This window comes from Agelaius tricolor, unplaced genomic scaffold, assembly GCF_023055355.1.
Source record: "Agelaius tricolor isolate 1412-34295 unplaced genomic scaffold, bAgeTri1.0.p SCAF_34, whole genome shotgun sequence".
Classification (NCBI taxonomy): domain Eukaryota; kingdom Metazoa; phylum Chordata; class Aves; order Passeriformes; family Icteridae; genus Agelaius; species Agelaius tricolor.
The window spans coordinates 4,310,551-4,329,130 of NW_027269294.1; the positions used below are offsets into that span (position 1 = coordinate 4,310,551).

At 39.7% G+C, this 18,580-nt stretch overlaps 1 protein-coding gene across 3 annotated transcripts in view; it reads right to left on the bottom strand.

The window, feature by feature from the left end:
- TRPC3 (transient receptor potential cation channel subfamily C member 3) overlaps positions 1 to 18,580 on the bottom strand; it is a 33,929-nt gene that overhangs the window by 1,622 nt on the left and 13,727 nt on the right. For all 3 annotated transcript variants that reach the window (XM_071452495.1, XM_071452493.1, XM_071452494.1), the window contains exons 3-11: positions 13,994 to 14,179; positions 9,425 to 9,589; positions 7,141 to 7,357; positions 5,850 to 6,083; positions 4,375 to 4,639; positions 3,667 to 3,862; positions 2,385 to 2,594; positions 1,804 to 1,887; positions 1,225 to 1,300 (exon numbers count right to left, since the gene is read on the bottom strand). In XM_071452495.1, the coding sequence (XP_071308596.1) occupies positions 1,225 to 1,300; positions 1,804 to 1,887; positions 2,385 to 2,594; positions 3,667 to 3,862; positions 4,375 to 4,639; positions 5,850 to 6,083; positions 7,141 to 7,357; positions 9,425 to 9,589; positions 13,994 to 14,179 (1,633 nt within the window). The remainder of the gene's footprint in view (positions 1 to 1,224; positions 1,301 to 1,803; positions 1,888 to 2,384; positions 2,595 to 3,666; positions 3,863 to 4,374; positions 4,640 to 5,849; positions 6,084 to 7,140; positions 7,358 to 9,424; positions 9,590 to 13,993; positions 14,180 to 18,580) is intronic.

Consider the following 18,580-nt stretch of genomic DNA (forward strand, 5'->3'; position numbering starts at 1 on the left):
CAACACCAAAGTGGCATCAGGGACCTGGAAAGGGCTGGCACTGCTGGTTACAGAAGAGTCTTTTCATCAGTCACTAGGTAGATGATATCCTACATCACAGAGCAGGAACATGAGGAAAGCAGTGGGAATTCAGGAGAGCAGCACACTGAGAGGATTCACTTTTAGGAGCCTTTCTGCTTTTGTCACTGACAATCACAGCTCTGTACAGCCACACAGGATGGGCAAGTGTCAGGATAACAGTCAGTGCACAATGCTTGCTTTTTGAAGGCACTGAGGGGGATTTAATTTAATCTTTTTTGCTCCCTGCTTCTTGCCGAGGAGAGTTTTAGTTAAGCAGAGAGCAACTAAGGAGCAAAACAGAAGCTTTGCTGCCTAGCTGAGAGCTGAGCAGCCCTTTCAGGCCCCTCACATCACACATGCACACAGCTGCCTGGTGCTGCCATGCCAGTAAAACATTTTCTGACCCCAGGCTGTCCATCACTGCATCACTGTATTGCTTGATAACATTCTAGCCAGAGTTTTTTTTGGGGGGATCTGCCCAGAGCAGAGGAGTTTCCTTGTTGGACTGCAGGCCTGTGTTTCATTCCTGGAAGGTTGAAGGGAGGAGGACAACCTTTGCCAAAATCTCACCCCAGTGGTGAGTTAGGGTGTGCAACTGGAGCAAGCACCTCTCACATCTGCCAGGGAGTTCAGATCCACCGTTTCTCAAAAGGTCTCCCACTAAAACAGAGGTTACATTTGTCATTTTTTATCACCATGCAGCTGACTGTAGAGCTTTGTTTAATGATGGGCAGCTTCACAGGTGATTCTTCCTCACAGCTTTTTGAAGGGAGGACAAATAGCTCATGGTATAAAGTGGTAAATTGTGTGCAATTGTGTGTTCAGTTGAATGAAACAGAGAGGAAGATCCTGCAGCTTTGATTAGGACTCTGGAAGTGTGAATATAGTTAATGGCTCCTTCACAGATTTCCTCTGTGCATTGTCTGTGCTCTCATTTTCCATCTGTAAAATCAGAGCCATAATATTTCTCTGTTCTACTTCTTTAGTCCTACTTTTCCATTTTTTTGATGACATGGGCATACTTTCCATTACTATCTGAGCCTCAGTGCATGTGAAATAGAAACAATGCCTCTTTTCACTCAAAACCCCCATGCATTGGTGTAATACTGGCTCCTAATACAACATGAAAAAAACTGCCTCTGAATATTGCAGTCTCTTTCTTACCTTCATTGACTTCATCGTTTTCTTTGTCCACTTGTGCTTTCAGAACATAACGTTTTATCAGTCTCTTCATTATTTGCTGCCAGATTAAAACAGTTACATAATCAGCTGAGATTATATAATTAAACATTGTTCATTTTTCTTTCTTAGCTCTCTCTCTCACATCAGCCTAAGAGAAAGCATGAACAGCCCCAGACAAAGTACTTGGCTCAAATGGGCTTTTCTGGGGGGCATGCTGAGAAAGGAAGGGAGCAGCCAACCTAGTCAGCTTTCACATCCCTTACCCAAAAACCCATTTCAGATATTCCTTCACCAGTTTCAGATGTTTGCTCCTCACATTTTCCCAAGGGGGACACCAAACACCAATTTTAAGTACTGCATGAACTAGTTTTGAAATGCTTCAAATAATGGGCTTGGACAGTACCTACCTATTTTTTTTTTTTTCAAGGAGCATCCTAGAGTTTGATTTCTACAGGAGGTTTTCTTTCTCTGGTGAAGGTAAACTGTACTTGAAACAGCAAATTCTGCGAGAACCTTCTCACAGTTCTATTACTCAGGACAGTGGTCACCGTACGTACTTACCTGATAGCGTGTCGGCTGATTGAGAATGCTGTTAAAACTGTGGGATTCAAAAACTCTGGAATTGGACTGAGTGAAAAGGTTTAACTAGGAAGAAATAAGACAAAATTAAAACAAATTATGAAATACAAAGTTAGGATTCAGCTCCATTATTATTTAAGACATGTTGTTCCATCTTTTACTATAGCAGAGTATTGTTTTTTAAAAAATCAGATTGCCTTGAATTATATGTTGGTTTTGGTTTTTTAATGCTGATAATTTTGGCCATCCTGTTCTGAGGAAATAGGCTTAAAGTATCTCTAATCAATATTCAAGTAACTCCTTGTAGGAATTATTTTCATCTTTGAATACTCATCAACTTTTCTTTTAACTGTGTTTCCCCAGATTTGGTTGTTCTAACAAAATTTAATTCTATTTCTCGTTTTACGCACTATGTTTAGGCAGTCTAAAATAGAGATTTATTGCTATAAATGATTAATTACTACCATCAGAAGCATGGATTATAGGCTAAAACTAAAAAGAAAAGAAGACTACTGGAACAGACACACAATTCTTCCCTGCAATGAAAAGACCTTAGAACCTACCCTTGATTTGGAGTTTCCCATTCCCATTTCAATGTCCTTCTGTAACCGTCTCCTCCTGCACTTGGAGAAGTTAATGATCCTCATGATGAAATAGAAAAAGGATTTGGGGCTGGGTACAAGACTGAAGGGTGGAGGTAATGTTTTTCCATCATCAAAATATGACAGCCAAAGCTTAGAACGAGCAAACTTCCACTCTACATCACTGTCATCCTGTGTTAGGAAATAAAACAGATGATACTGTTGGTTTTTAGGAAATGCAAAGCTTCTTTCAAATGCAGCTGCTTTGAAATACCTTTCTGGTTTGAGATAAAATATTTTCTTCCTAGTAAGACTGCCAGCAGTTCTGCAAAAAGGCAACCACTTAGTCTATTTTAACGAAATTTCAGTTGTCTCTTTATGCAACATTTCATTGAGAACACTTAGTTCAAGTACATGAAGTATTTAAGCAAGCATAATTTTTGCATCAAGTGAAAGCCAACATATCAACTCCCTGCTATTTAAAGTGGAGCTTTCAGGGGTTTTTCAAGCCTTGTTTTTCTTATTAAAGTGGTCACATGGGCTTGGTACTTGCACAAGTGTTGAAGTATTAGACTCATAGCAAAAAATGGCTTAAAATGGTAGTGCTCAGAGCTTTTTACATAACCAGGACAAGAAACTCTGATTTATAATGGAGTACAGAAAATGCCAACTCCGTGGTCCTGAAGAAATTGTGTTAAATACTGAAAAATCTATTTTGTCCTCATACATTCTTACTGAAGTATTCCAAGGCTGGATTCTAACTAGTTTTCTCTGCTGAATTCTCTAACATTTCCCAGAACTCATTGAAAAGACTGGGAATGACATATCCATTTGTACACCATGTCTTAGATAATTGTTCTTCCTGTTTGTGTGGGCGTGTGCCTGCATCTGCGTGAATGTAGTACTCTCTGAACTCATGGTCTGGTAAGCTTGCACTATAAATACACTTTTACTTTCATTTCAGCAACCTGAGATTTATTTTTGAAACCCAAGGATCTTCGATGATATACATTTTCTGATTTGTTTTTTAAATGCAGTTGGATGCCCAATATAATGTGTACACAACGTGAGATAAACTTGTTTAGATCCTGTGAGGTTCTGCAGCTTGGCTGAGTTGTTAGATGAAGTCAGCCTTCTTTTATACATTTTGTGATATCTTTTCCTGTGGTAATCTCTTTGTACTTTTTGCATACCACTGAAATAATTCCTATTAATTGTGTCCTTTTTACAGCATAACAGAAGAGAACAACTTAAGAGAACCCACCTCAATTTCTTGATATGAACTGTTGATCATAGCAATCAGCATGTTGAGCAGAACCACCACCATTGTGACATTGTATATGCCATAAAGAACATAACCAATGTTCTCAATGAACTTGTGATCGTATTTGAGGACAACGGAGGTTACTTCAGACAAGCCAAATATTGACCAAAATAATGTCTTGAAACTTTCTTCCACACTGTAGGGAAAAAAAGAGGAAGGCATTATTACTAACTACGCAAAAAAATATAAAAGTTGTGTTTACAGTGACTGATAAACAACCTCCATTAATTTCTCTGTGCATCAGAGCACTGATCAAAACAACAAACATGCAGGGAGAAGCACTTTCCACAGCATTTTCCATTTGTCCTCTGTGCTCCACCTATCCATCACAGCTAATAGAGCTGTAACAATACCTGCAGAACAACAGGAACTAGAAAGGTATTTTCTATCAAATAATATTTTCTTCCTATTGGTTGCCCACAAGTCTATGTGACTGAAATATATACAGGTGAAATTATTTCAGGCTGAAATGAAAGCTTCCATTATACAAACAGGGAACAATTGGTCTTTTGTGTTCCGCTTTCTGAGGTCTTCAGTTTTATTTTAATGCTAACAGAGAGCACACAATGTCTCACAGACTTTGTCATCTTAATGAAAAACCTGCAAGTTTTGATTGGCTTTTTACTTACACTGAAACCTCATACTTACGTCGTAAAGGCTGGGTTCAGTTTAGCTCCAAGGTAGTAGGAGTACAGTATGAACATTCCAATCATAAATGCAAGAAATACCATAATAAAAAGGACCATAAACTTGAAGATGTCCTTAACAGTCCTTCCAAGGGAGATCTGCAAGGGCCCAAAACTCTCATTTGCAGGCAGGATGTAGGCGATCCGAGAAAAGCTGAGAACAACAGCAATTGCATAAAGGCCTTCAGATATTATCTGAGGATCAGATGGGAGCCATTTATCTCTAGCTGGAAGATATGAAATACAGGGGTTACTCATTTATCACAATCTTAAGGAATAAACCTTGATAGGATTTTTCCATTTACATGTCTGAATTTATTTGAGACAAATATTTGAAGAGTCTAATAGTTGCTGCTCTATTCCTTTTTCATTTAAGTCACAAATTAGGAGTATAAGTTACATTACCTTCTGTTAGAAGAAAAGAGACTTGAAGCAACATGACAGCTTCTGCAGTTTGCATTTTAACCTGAACTAGACAATAATTAATTTTTTACTGCATTTTGAAACTTGTCTGTATTAGCTATCTTAACAAGCACTATGCTAAAGCTGGGAAATTTATTCCTTTATTTGGTGTTTTATTGATGGGCAGATAAGTGCTGCCTGATGAACCATTTCATTTATTAGTCACACCAAGCCTTTTCTTTTTGCAGGATATCACCTAGCTCCCATAGCGACCATAAAGATTTTTGCCAATTACCTCAAAAGAAATAGGATTGTGGGTTTTACACACAATGTGCACAGAAACAATTGAGTTATACAGAAATTCAGTTATACATAAATTGAGTTATACATAAATTCCTATGTGAATTCGCACACCATCTTAGCAGCAACACTGAATTAAAATGTGTTTATCAAAAATGTGACTATCACAATATTAAAATGTGACTATCACAATATTAAAATGTGACTATCACAATATTAAAATGTGACTATCACAATACCCTGTGTTTCTAAATGTGTATTTACATATGCACAACGGTTATATTCAGATATTATATTCAGTACACAATATTCAGATTGGTTATACTGCAATTAAGGTAATTAACACAACCAAGTCTGCTGTTACAATATATTGAAGCCCATCCTAAAATACACTGTCAGCAGCATTTTCTTGTATTGTAAATACAGATGAATCACACCTTTATTGACAATTTCTGCACTGCAATAAGTATTTTGTAGTTTTATTCTATTTAAATAGGAGGAAATGCTGATAGATGTTTATGAACATGAATAACTCTCAAACAACTGAACCAAAAAACAGAGAAATTAATCACATCAACATTTCACCTGTTGTGCAATTAGCCAAGAATAAAATCTAACTTCCAAATGTTTAAAATCAAGGGGTTCAAATTTAGCTCTAGGGTAAAGAGAGGCTTCTAAACGCATCCTTCAAGCTTTCCTATGTTCAGATCTGTTTGGCAGAAAAACTAAGCTCACCATAAGTAAAATATTCAATTTCTGGAGGAAGTGTGACCTCGGAGAGGTCGTTCTCCTCAATGTAGTTGTCCACATACTGTTGTGCTTTTGTGGCCTGAAGGAATGCCAGCAGCCTGGCTGTGAAAGCAGCAATAAAAATGGACAGCATCCCGAAATCCAGAACATTCCATAACTGCAAGATGTATTCCCTGGGTCCTTCCAGCCACAGCTCTTTGCATTCTGACCACATCATACCTGCAACAAGAAATGAAAAAGCACAGCAATGTTCGCCCAACTGTTGTAATTTAAATTCCCTGCATTCTCCCATTTCATGGAAGGGGATGATACCAGTGGAGCAGAGATTGCCTTATTTGCAGTATCACAGCCTCATCACCAAGGTTATGCTCTCTTGGTTTCAACAGGGTTAAATAGCAAGGTATTAATTGAGATTAATTAATGGAAATATAGTTCAGACATCACCCCACAGAGGGTAGAGTAGAGCCTTGACTTTGCAGCACAAGTATTGTGGCCAAACAACAAAACCTTTGTAATTCCAAAGGAGGAAAAAATAAAGTGTGGGGAAAAAATGTCCTCTTAATTTCCTACCGTTTACATCTCTCAGCCACTTCTGAATCAGAGGGTTTAATTTTTCCACAAGAACACAACTACCCAACAACACAGATGACCAAATATAAGGGGCACAATTATACTACTGTTTTTCCACTTCACAGAATAAGATTATTTTCAGTATAGAAAGTGGAATTTGGCTATGTGTAATTCAGCTTTCTCACTTCAACTTCTTCCCAGAAATTAATTTGTGTGGATTTAATCCAGATCACAGCCTCACCATAACCATGAGATGCAGTTGTTGTGAATCAAGACCTTTTGCTTGATCCAAAGAGGCTTCTTAGGGAAAATAAAAACACAACAAAAAGTAAAATCACAACCCTGCAAATTTTTTCTTGTTTCCCTGGCTGTGTAATTCAAAGGGGCTGCTGCTGCTGCCATCCCAACTACACTCAGAGCAGCCACACATTGGACTGTAACATGGCAGTCCTTGCCTTCTGTCAAATCAAGAAAATACACTGGAACTCCCAAAAGGCAGCATGCAAGTGATACTCACCTGTCTACCCTGACACAGTTTAGGATGAAATTACTCAAAATCTGTTCTAATGACCTCTTACCTGCCCTAAGGGTTTATTAGTTGCTGCACACAGCAGCTGGATCAAAGCTTTGGGACCTGGGCTTCTCTCCTCCCTTTCAGAATTTCTATTTGCAGGAAAAGAGGAAGATGAAGGGGCAATATACCTACCAAGAACCCACACCATGATCAGCATTTCTGTCCAGGTGAACTGGGTGGTCTTCACCCTAAAGATCTGCTTGGGGTAATCAGTGACAGTGACATTGGGCAGCGTGGTTATGCCCTCAAATCTGTCTGAAGCATTGAACACCAGCAGGCCTAAGAAAATAATGAAGGACGCTGCATGTGCCACAAATTTCATAAATGGGCTTCGAAGAATTCTTCCAAGCTGCAAGGCAGAATGAAAGCAGTCACTCAATTTTCTCAAAGAAACACCAGGCATTCCAGAAGCATAAATGGGCACTCAGAGCTCAGGACAGCCAGAAACCTCATTCTTAAAGGATATTCTTCCAAGAGCACTTAGCTGTGGTGCTTTGCCATTTCCGACAAAAGGCTCCCACAGGGAGCTTCACAGAGTACGTTGTTCTGTTAGTGAGTGCTCATGATATTCCACAAGCTCTAGATGGCAATGTTTGAGGGGAAACACTCCAAGGAGCTGCAAATGTACCATGGCCATGACCAGGAAGTTTGTAAAGCAAGCCCAGGGAAAGATAAATTATTTTAATCTCCAACTCCAGCAAAATATTTTCCCTAACAACAAGAGTGTATTATTAATTTTTCTATAACTACAGCTATAGGAAGAATTAGTTGTTTTCTTATGTCTTGTCACTATATTTCATTCACAGAACACATGTTCAGAGCTCTAAGTGCCAAAATAAGTACCTGTGTCTATCAAAACTAACGACTGTTCCACAAAAAAGGACTAAGGAAGATAAGATCAGAAATATTAGTGGCTTTATAAATAAATTAAGCAGGTTTAATTCATCTCTGCACCTAGTAAAAGAACAGAACAGCAGCAGTAGGGGAAGTCTGTCTGCACCAGAAGATGCACCAGCATCTTACAGAAGACCACATGAGCTTTCTTATTTCTTTCCCTTGAAATTTGGGTCAGCTACTATGAACTAAGCAAACAACACACATTAAACTGCACTTACTACCTGGGCAAACAATCTCAGGTTCCCTTCCTGCTCCTGACCTTTAGAAGGCATTTTGTAATTGCAATATCCAACCACTGACCTGAATGTATAGCACTTGTATTTGACATGAGCACTGAGGAAATACATCAGATGTTTCTGCTATTGGGAATTAGAGTTCAAGGACAAATGTCACTTTTCCATATTAGACACCAGCTAAAAATACATTAAGATGTTCCTATTATATGGAGCTGTGAGCAATATATTTACTAAAGATATTAATAGAAAGTGACATTTCAGAGAATAATGAGAGTAACAATTACATTATTTTCATAAAGGCTTATCTTCAAAGTAAATAAATATTTAACCCAGAGAAAAGATCAGGTTCCCTTCAAATATGTAGATGAGAAAAACCTTATCCTCTTCAAGATGAACTGAAAGAATGAAATATAAAATAAACTCACATTTCTTTGCTTTACACTTGCTTGGGAAATAAAATTGAAAGATCACATTCAGCACACGAGTAAACGTACTTAAAATTTTTTTAAATGTTAATGCAACAGAGAAATCTTCCTTCATCTGATATACCAAAGATCACTGAAAACACTGATTTGCAAACAATTCATGTGCTACAGACCATGAGGATTTCAAAGAAACTGCTGTTCCTTTCCTTGTGAGATCAGCAGGAAAGGTGGGAGCACCCTTATGTGTTCACATATTTTTTAAAAGTAAGAGTTTACAGCTATGCTTTTTTACAAATATACCCCACTACATGGTCAGAATGATTGATTTAATTTAATTTCTGCTCCATGGTTCAGCTGGCAAACAGACCTCCTAGGGCTGGGATAACAAATATTTTACTTAAGATTAAGTTCTGCATCAGTAAAGTCAACAGATGTTCTGCTAATGGTTTATATGGGAACAGCATGAGACCTTAGGATGCCACCAGAGGAGACTTAATAAAGAATCTGAGTGGTGACTTTCAAAAACTCCATGTTACTCATATAATAAATTACACAGCAGATACTGTGAGGTGAGCATAACCTAGGGAAACTTAAAAAACAAAAAAGCTCTCAGAGAAGGCTATTTTTCTCTCCTTCAGTTTAATGTTAATTTATATTCATACTTCATCACTGTGGTCCCCTCTTTAAAGTGCAAGTAACAAAAGCCCCCTTAGCATCTTTTGGCACGAGTTTAGGGATTGCTAAAAATATCATTAATTAGTTAAAATTTGGAAGCAGCAGAAGTTGCATGTTGACTGCCAGGAAAGGAAAAGCAGCTCTGAGAACAGCACAAGACAGATAATTTATAAAATTCAGTACCCTGCTACATGGCGCAATCCAATAACCAATGGCTAGAAAGGGAAGGCCCAGTGCCACAACCAGCACCACCAGACACTTGATGGCTATGGTCTGCTCCCGTAATCCTGAGAGATTCTCATACCAGATTGTCAGCAGCTGTTGCTGACAGTTTGGATGGGCCACAAACTGCAAAGAAAAGGAAAAAGAAAGAAAAACCAAGACATGCTGTCATTAATAAGAGGAGTTACATAACTGCCACATGCACAATTGCAACCACCTAAGATCTAAATTAACACCAGTTATTTAAGAACCGTAGCTTTTCTCTCATTCCCTTTTGAACAAAGGTTAATAAAGAAGAAGCTGCCACTCCTAAGAGCACGTGGGACACCAGTTAAGCACAAGGTTGAGCAGCCTGGTTTTCACAGCAGTTTGAAGAAACCTGGTAATACACTTACCAATAACTAGTGAATGAGAATAAAGAAGGCTAGGTGTTTCACAAAAAAAGGTTTGAAAATAAATCTGATAACTGATAATTTGTGTTGGATTAAGAGTGAGATTTGATGTCAGTTGGTTATACTCTGGAAAAAAGAATGAAAATACTGTAAACCTTGGATACCCATTTTTTTCTCCCTTGTACTCTGCAGAGATCATTATGTACTACATAGACTGTTGTTTGCCAGGTCCTGCTTGCAAAACTCTATTAATATTCCAAATCTCATTAAAAAGTGCATAGAGTAGTAGTACAACAGGACAGACTTCCTAAAGAAAATCAAATTAAATCATTGGCAATGAAAACAGGGAGCCTTAAACCTTTCAAGAAGAGCAATCTGAAACTGCTGCATGAACTTTAAAAAGGAAGGCAATCTTCATACTTTAATCTACTTTGCTGTAAAATTAAAGTCCCTAAGCATTTTAGTATGTGATGCATTAAGCAGTTACTTCACATATTAATGCAGTTTGTACGTAAAGTGGAGTGGCCAAGAGAAATAAATAAAGAGATTGTAAAGAAGTTCTTTAAGAAATTCATGTCGAATCCAACTGCTTCTGTTCTTTTTATTAGGCTGTCACTTTTGAAGCTTATGCACCATAAAAACTGCCAGCCTGGCCAATTTGAGAAGAAGAGATTGGGTTTTTGTGTGTTTGTGCATTCTGACATATGCCCCCAGCCTCTTCTTTTGCTAAGATAAATTTCATTGTCAACTCAGGACATCAAAGGGACAAATCCCACAGCAGATTAACTGTGGACAAAGGCAGGAAAGTAAATAATTATTTCAAATTACAAAGACATTGGAAAAATCAGGCTTAAAACTGTAGGGAAGAGGAGGGAAGAAACACCCACATCATTCCTTCTGTTATCACGGGGAATGGGAAGAAACATTAAAGGAGCTTTAAGGAAGTTTACCCAGGGCTGGGAATCAGCCCATGGGCCCTGTGGCACCTCATCCAGAGCTCTGTGCTGGTTTATTCCCCTGATCTATCAACATTTTCATCTGACACTAAGAGGAGATCTGCTACCATTTCCAAAAAAAAATTGAAAAAAAAAAGAAAAAAAAAGGAAGACTTAGTGAATAAGATGCCAAGAGTTATGGGCAAGATCTTCTCTGGCAGTGAGTCTAAAGGCTCTTGAGAGGATCTTAGTGACTTATTTAACTGCTGGCAACTGCACAATGTGCACCACTTCCAGGCCCTCAGAGCGAGTTGTGTCACTTCTCATCCATAAAAGCTCTGAAATTCATCCCTCCTCTCTCAGTCTTTATTGAAATACTTGAACTTATTATTATGTTTGTTTTATTTTCAGCAACTTTAAACTATGCCCACCCCTGCTGCGTGTGTGTCTGTTTTACCTGTATTTGCCTGCAGCTTCATCTCCTCCAAGGACAGTAGGTTCACATCCCATTTTACCTACTGCTCACAGCATCCTACAACCTTGTTCTTCCTGCAGTTCCCCTCTCACTCTATTTTCCATGCAGTTTCTCACTTTTCATTACATGTGTTGAGCTTATTATCACATGTATCTAATACTTTCAGCCCCAAGTAGAACCTCAGTGAACAAAAATGATGCATGAGAACAGTATCTGGTCACTAAAAGAAAAAATATCCCAATTTTAATGTAGCTGCTTTTCCAAGCATAATTGACAGTAACACTTCTGATGTTTTCAGTTTCATGACCGTGAACCAAGTCATCAGTATGTAAATATTTTTCTGTATGACTCAGAGTAATTATGTTATTTATTTCTGTCATCATAATGGCTGGGTTTAGATGGAGCAAGAACAAATCCTGGCACACTCCGATACACTAACACACAAAACACAAAGAGAATTTTGCATCTTCTTTCTTATCTCTCAGTTCTACACTTCAGGATTTGAAAAATAACTCCTGTGATTTTATTCCAGCTCTTATTGATCTCACTTGGAAATTCCATCCTGATTTTCGTCTCAGCAAGAACCGCAGATTAGTTGGGCCAGTTGCAGCTCTTCTCTGGAATTTTGTTGGCAATCTAAAGACAGTTGAGACACAAAACTAAAAGCACTACTATGGCAGCAATTCAGCATACAGAGCAAGATTAACTTGTTCTCTTTTTTTTATTTTCCTCTCATAATTCCCTTAGTCCTTCTCTATTGTGGCTGCAGTTTCAGTCTGAACCTTAGCTTCAAAATCACATGTTTAAAAGATGGGCTCCACTTGGGTGCTGTACCTACGGCATTAAGTGCAAGAGTTTCACTACTAATAGAATTAAAAACTCCCTTCCCCTAGCAGTGAGGTTCTGAGCACATTTACTACTTGTCACATGTTTTTTCCTGCCTCTCGTCCCTCTGGACAGGGCATAGGCTCATTACCTATTTCGTGGACCTGCTGCTCTGTTTGGCTGCACTGCTGGCAACAGGGAACTGACCTTGATGGACCTGACCTGGAAGCACAGCTAGAAATACAGAAAACTAAGGAAACCCACCACACCCTTGTCTGCTCCCTATGGTGAGAGGGTTAAAGTATTCCCATGTGGACTCCCACATCTGAATCTGTTCCAGTCAGGATATCACTAGAATCCACCACAGCTCTGACAGAGCAATTCCCAGCATGAAAGGACCACCATGGCAGAGACATTCCCCTCCTTGCCATGCCCTATGTAATGGCCACTTACAGCGAACTGCACATGTATGGTAACAACTCTGCACCATTTCCTCCCAACAAGATCAACAAGTTTGCTATGAGGAATTCTCTTTTTTTTTTTGGTATTATTTAGACTTCTGCTATTCTTAACAGATCAGTGTGGCCCTTTGCTCAGCAGTGAATTTCATCAGTGACAACACACTCATAAAAGAAAATCACAGCCTTCAGTGTGAAAGCTGAGAAATGAGCATCAACAAAGTTTTGGTACACATTACACTGCAAGAGCATAAAGAAGTATATATTTAGACACTAAAGCATGCTTATGCACTTTGATTTTTTTTACCCCAGTTCCAGTCTTCTAAACTAATTTAATGCTTGTATATATTTACCTTGATTTTTGGCAATTAATACGCATTTATCTGCTGGAGACCAACCCTTTACTGGAAAAGATGATTTGTTGCTTGGCATATGTGTTTACAATTTTTATTATCAATCTTTTGGGGCCGTCATAAACACCAGCAATCCCCCGTTGCTCTGGCCAGGTCCTTACAATTTGTTTTATATGGCAGATCAGCTCAAGAGGTGGCCACAGAACACAGGGTTATTTATTCTGAGAGACACAAGGCTTCTTGTGGAGATGATGAAACTATAATGGCTGTAAGGAATGGAAGTGATGCTAATCACACAAAAAGGTAGCTGTAAATAATACATGGGGCCTGCTGTACTTCCTGCCTCCTCTCACAACAGGACACAGTATTAACTATTTTCTGTGCTAGCCTAATGTGGGATCTCGAGGAGAACATAGCAATACAATAAAAACTACAATGAAAGGATATGTATTTATGTCCAATATGTGATGCATAGCTCCTTTTTTCAACGCATAACATTCATCCACAAAACACAAACTACTTTGAGAGAGGCATCTACTGATAATGCTTCCCAAAACACCACCTTTGTACCTGTGTTTATTGAAGAACTGAAATGAATTGACCAAGCAGCCACAGACATATTCCACACATTTCCAGGGCTGAGTTTTAAAATATTTTTAAAGGAACGAGCATGGTAAATCACATGGAATTTCTCACTACAACACACAGTTGCAGATGAGTTACTGATGGGTTGAAATCAACAGAGACTTCTCTTTGGAGTAGGTATTATTGCATTAACTGACAGAACACACAGCCTGAGTATCACTGAGTGAAAATCTGGCTCTACTGAAACACCTTTTGAGTTATTCAGGAGAAGGACCTGACCAACTGTGCAAAGCCTGGCTAGCACACCTCATATATGTCATTACAATCTCCTGCCACTTCTCAGCAGTGGGAAGTAGATTAAACTGAACTCCTTCATTACAGTCCCCTTCTGCCCTGTGAGAGCCTTGATTACTCACCCCACGTCTCAGCTGCGCATCTGACCACCTGCAGAAGGGAGGAGGTGGCACTGCCCTGCTGCCACAGTGCCTGAGAGCTGTGAGGAGTTACCTTTTTGACTTCGTACTTAATGGCCAGCTTGACGCGGCTCAGGGACGCTCGGTGCCTCTGCGCCTCCAGCGGCTCCGCGTTCAGATCCCCATTCAGAATGGCCTCCACTTCCTCCGAGTCCCGGCACAGGTCCAGGACGCCCACCACGAAGTCCTTGCACTGCATGGACAGCTTGCGGTAGTCGTTCTGGAATGGGAGGGGGACAGAAAACGGCCCGTCACACATGTGCCTAAGAGTCAGTGGTGAGGAGAAAAGGACCTGTACAAATTGATAAAAATGAAGTGTTGGATTTCTACTGTGTCACATTCGGAGTGTATCAGATATTACAGAACTGTCATACAGCAGAATTGTGGGAACCCAGGACATCCCCTCTGGCTGTCCAGAGCAGCCAAGACCCCTGCCAGGGGGCTCAGAAGCCCTGGCACAGAGCCCAAAACACCTGTGGGTTTGATTATGACCCGTGGAGCAAATGACCAACCTTATATGAAGAAGAGCAAGCCACAACAGTTTAGGTAGAATAATAGTGAAGTTATCATGGGGTGGAAAAGTAGATTTTGGGGTTTCTGGTATGGGTGTTCAGGAGGCAAGATGGAGGGATCTGTGTATGTCCAGCCTTTCTCCTTCTTGGCCTCCATCTTCTGCTGTGATGTTGGCACTTCCAGATTGGTTTAGAGTAGCAGCTCACTGTCTAACATAGGTGATGGGTATTGGGAAGTAATTGTGAACAGTTTTTAGTACAAAGACATAACACAGCCCCAGGGGCAGGCAGAGTGCCTGGAACTGTCCTGCTGGACAGACCTCGGCAGGGCAGGAAAAAATTTTTATAGATAAGGGAAAATAAACAACCTTGAGACTGAGAACTGAAGAGCTCCGACTCATTCTTCAAGCGCTTGGGCTGGGAAAAGAGACTTTCAACATCTCTTGGGGTCACAGCGACCACCAAAAGATCCCGAGGGAGAATCATTCATGCCCTGACAAAAGGTGAATGCCTAACAGCAGATGTATAACAGAGCATAGGAGCATATACACTACATAAAAATAACCTGGATGGGCAACCAAGGGCAGCTGAAAATGTAACATTTTCACAAACAAACGAGGACCAGGACTATTAAAAAAAGTAACCTCATTGCTGCAAAAACTTTGCTGACAGCTAATGAAGTAATTGCCTGTGAGGCTACAAATACCTTTTAGCTCTTTCTACACTGCTGAAGTGGCCGATTGCTCATTACTCTGATGTACACCAGGTACATTTCCCCCTTTTTCCTTTCCTACCTTGCCTTGGAACGTCTCTCAACACTGTGCCAACAACTGGCACAGTGGGTTACAGAGTAACTGCATAGAGTAACTGCAGGACAAGCTTGGACACCAGCATTGTGGGCAAAATACCCCAAATGTCTGGTAAGAGTGCTCTGGAAAGAACAGGAGAATTCATCTTCCACACCTGTTCAGTCTTCCCAAGGACTATCATATCAACATCAAATATTTGCTTCTCTCTAATCTTCCTCCTCCTCCTCTGACAAAACATTTGTGGCTGCATTTCAGAATTTTTAGCTAACTCTGTAAAACATGCACATCTGAAATTTTGCTTGTACTGTTGTTTATACTTATAAATGTCTCTCACCACCTCTGTGACATTACCTATGAAGTCTTATCTTGATCTCTGCTTCAGCACAAACCTCAGTCTTCATTTTTGTGTCCATGTCCTCTCAGACAGATTCCTAGAAATTCCAAACCTGAGATGTGGCCTCTGATTTCCTCACATGAGGCTACAGCTGGAGGAGGAACCTTGACTGAATTTGCCAATTCTACCTTCAGTGCCCAACTAGAAACAGCACAACTACCTTTTTCAATTACTCCATAGCTTCAGGTTTTTTTTCCTCTGCCAGACCACCAAAACACTCATTTGAGCCCTCTGCCTCTCCATTTTTTGTGTTTTACTGTTCATTTCCAGGTATTGCCTTTGCAAAATCACTTTTTGAGGGTGTAGATTTTCCCTTAGAGGTGCCTGTCTTCTCAAAAATGTTTCCTTACTGCTTCTGCCCTCAATTTTCTCACTTAAACTTTTTTTTTTTTTCCTGAAACCCTCACTTCTTCCTCCTTTCCTAAGTAATTTTACCTCCTCCAAAACTACCTACCGGTAGTTTTGCTAAATTTTCAACTTAGCATCTACACAATGAGGCAGAGAAATAATGTGCTTTCAGTAATTTCAAATTATTTTGGGAAATGATGGGAAAAGAGGCTGCATAGGGTAAGTGCAAGAATCAGCCATCAATCCCATAGGTCAGATTCAGATATGAATCCAAATGAAACACTACTGGAGACAAACAAATACTCCTACAAGTTGTGTTATTACACAAGACTAACATCCCTGATACAGACTTGGAAACAACCAGTTCTAATCATAGACCTTAAACAGGATCCTGTTATTTCCTTTGGTCATAGAGGACAAATTAATTCAGTTGTCAGTGAAGCAACAGGATGTAAGGTTATTTTAGATTTGGTTTTGGTAACCAAGAGAAACAGGCCAGAAGACCCAATTATAAAAATAATACTGGGACGTGTGATTAAATTCAGTGAAGGGATAAGCAAGCTAATGTATGACCAAGATTTAGGATTTAGAAAAAGGCAAGGTGTTGTCTCATATATCAGGAGTTCTATTACCACTATAGTGCAAGGAATCCACATCACCAGAGTTTCATACCTCCTCAATGTCGCTCACAGGCAGCTCCTCTAAGCACTGACTGTTCCTGGTCCTTGCAGCAGCCAACTGACTCCAGCTCCCACCAATCCACTCTTTTATACCCCTGCTCTTATTGGCTACAGGTGTGGCTCCAGAGCCCACCAATCCACTCTTTTATACCACTGCTCTTATTGGCTACAGGTGTGGCTCCAGAGCCCACCAATCCACTCTTTTATACCACTGCTCTTATTGGCTACAGGTGTGGCTCCAGAGCCCACCAATCCACTCTTTTATAGCACTGCTCTTATTGGCTACAGGTGTGGCTGTTAACATCACACCTGCTCCTGATCTTCAGTAATTGGGTCAGCTGCAACTCTTTAGGGGATACAATTACATTCTATACCACCTTCATTTACCCATACTGTATCCCCCTACAGCAAAGTGTCATAAAAAAGCTAATCAAGGGAGAGAAATATACTTGCCTGCATGGAGGTCTGAATGCAGATAGAGTTTTTACATGAAATGTGATTAGATCTCACACACTACCAAGATAAAAACCCTGCAAAAGAAGACTCCAGGATGGTGGCTAGAAAATAGCAGCAGTCAAAAAGAAAAAAGGAAAACAACAAAGAGGAACAGTCTTTGATGACAGCCTAGTCAAGAAAGAGCTTCATCACAGAGGCCAAAACTCTAAGTACAAACTGCTAGAATACAGGTTTTGTATTATTCAAGTGCTTTATGACATAACACGACCCAACTTTTGTCCTTGTATGAATAAACATGTGCTGTCCAGTTGCAGGGAGAGGCTTCAATTACAAAGTGTTTTCTCATTATTTTGCTAATTGTGAAGAAATGGAAGAAGAAATTGTGTATTTCTAGTAGTTAGGAAATAACAGTTATTTCCACACTTTGCATGTTTGCCTACCACGAGAGTTACCCAGATTTCTTCTAATAGCAGTAGAACAAGAGTAGAAACATGAATGACATGTTGCTTCATTGGTAGATACACCACTTGCTTATAAAAATTATGCTTATTGCCAGATAAGATTAACGATATCATGGATGAGGTTTAATTCTGCCACATTTAAGGAATAAATACAGCCTACATTATTCACAAATGCTGTTATGAGAACTGCAAACCAGTACATGCATTCTTAATATCCCACTCTGGATTTGAATCTTATAGCAGGAAAACTTGTCAGATTTCCCTCTCCAGGTCTTTATTTACCTATGTATTAGCAAATCAAATTTATCCCAGTCTATCTGATTGCTTTACAGAATTAAACAGACAAACAGTACCTGATTCTCAAACAACCTTCTACCTCTAGGGTGTTGTGTGAATATCAGAAATTTTAATCTATGGTCCCAGTCATCCAAATCACCTCTGCTCACTCCTGAGAGCATATAAATTATGCCACCAGATCGACACTAACAGTTGCACAAATATCTTGGTAACATAAAAAAAAATCAGCCTGCACCCCGTGTTTCCAGGTTCCCAGGTGACTCTGGGACATTGAGGCCAACTGACGATGACTGGAATTGCAAAGCTGTGTCTCACAAGCAGTTTCAGAGGACTCTGACACACATCAAAAGCTGGATCTCAGCTTGCCCAAATTTGTGCGTTCTGTTCTCCCTCCTAACATCAAGAACTGCCCCATGAATTCATCTGGAGTCTTGACAAAGAAGGTATCAGTCTGTGTGCAAAGGACGAAGCACACAAATGGAAAACCTTCAGCTGATTCCACTCAAGATTTGTAACCACTGCAAAGGAAATTTATACTGAGCCATCACAGGCAGTCAAACAAAATGTAGGGATCTGTGTTCTGTTACACTCCTGCAAGCACCAAAGCTCACAAGCAATGCACAACTAATTCACAGCCATTACACTGAATCATAAATTTATGTTA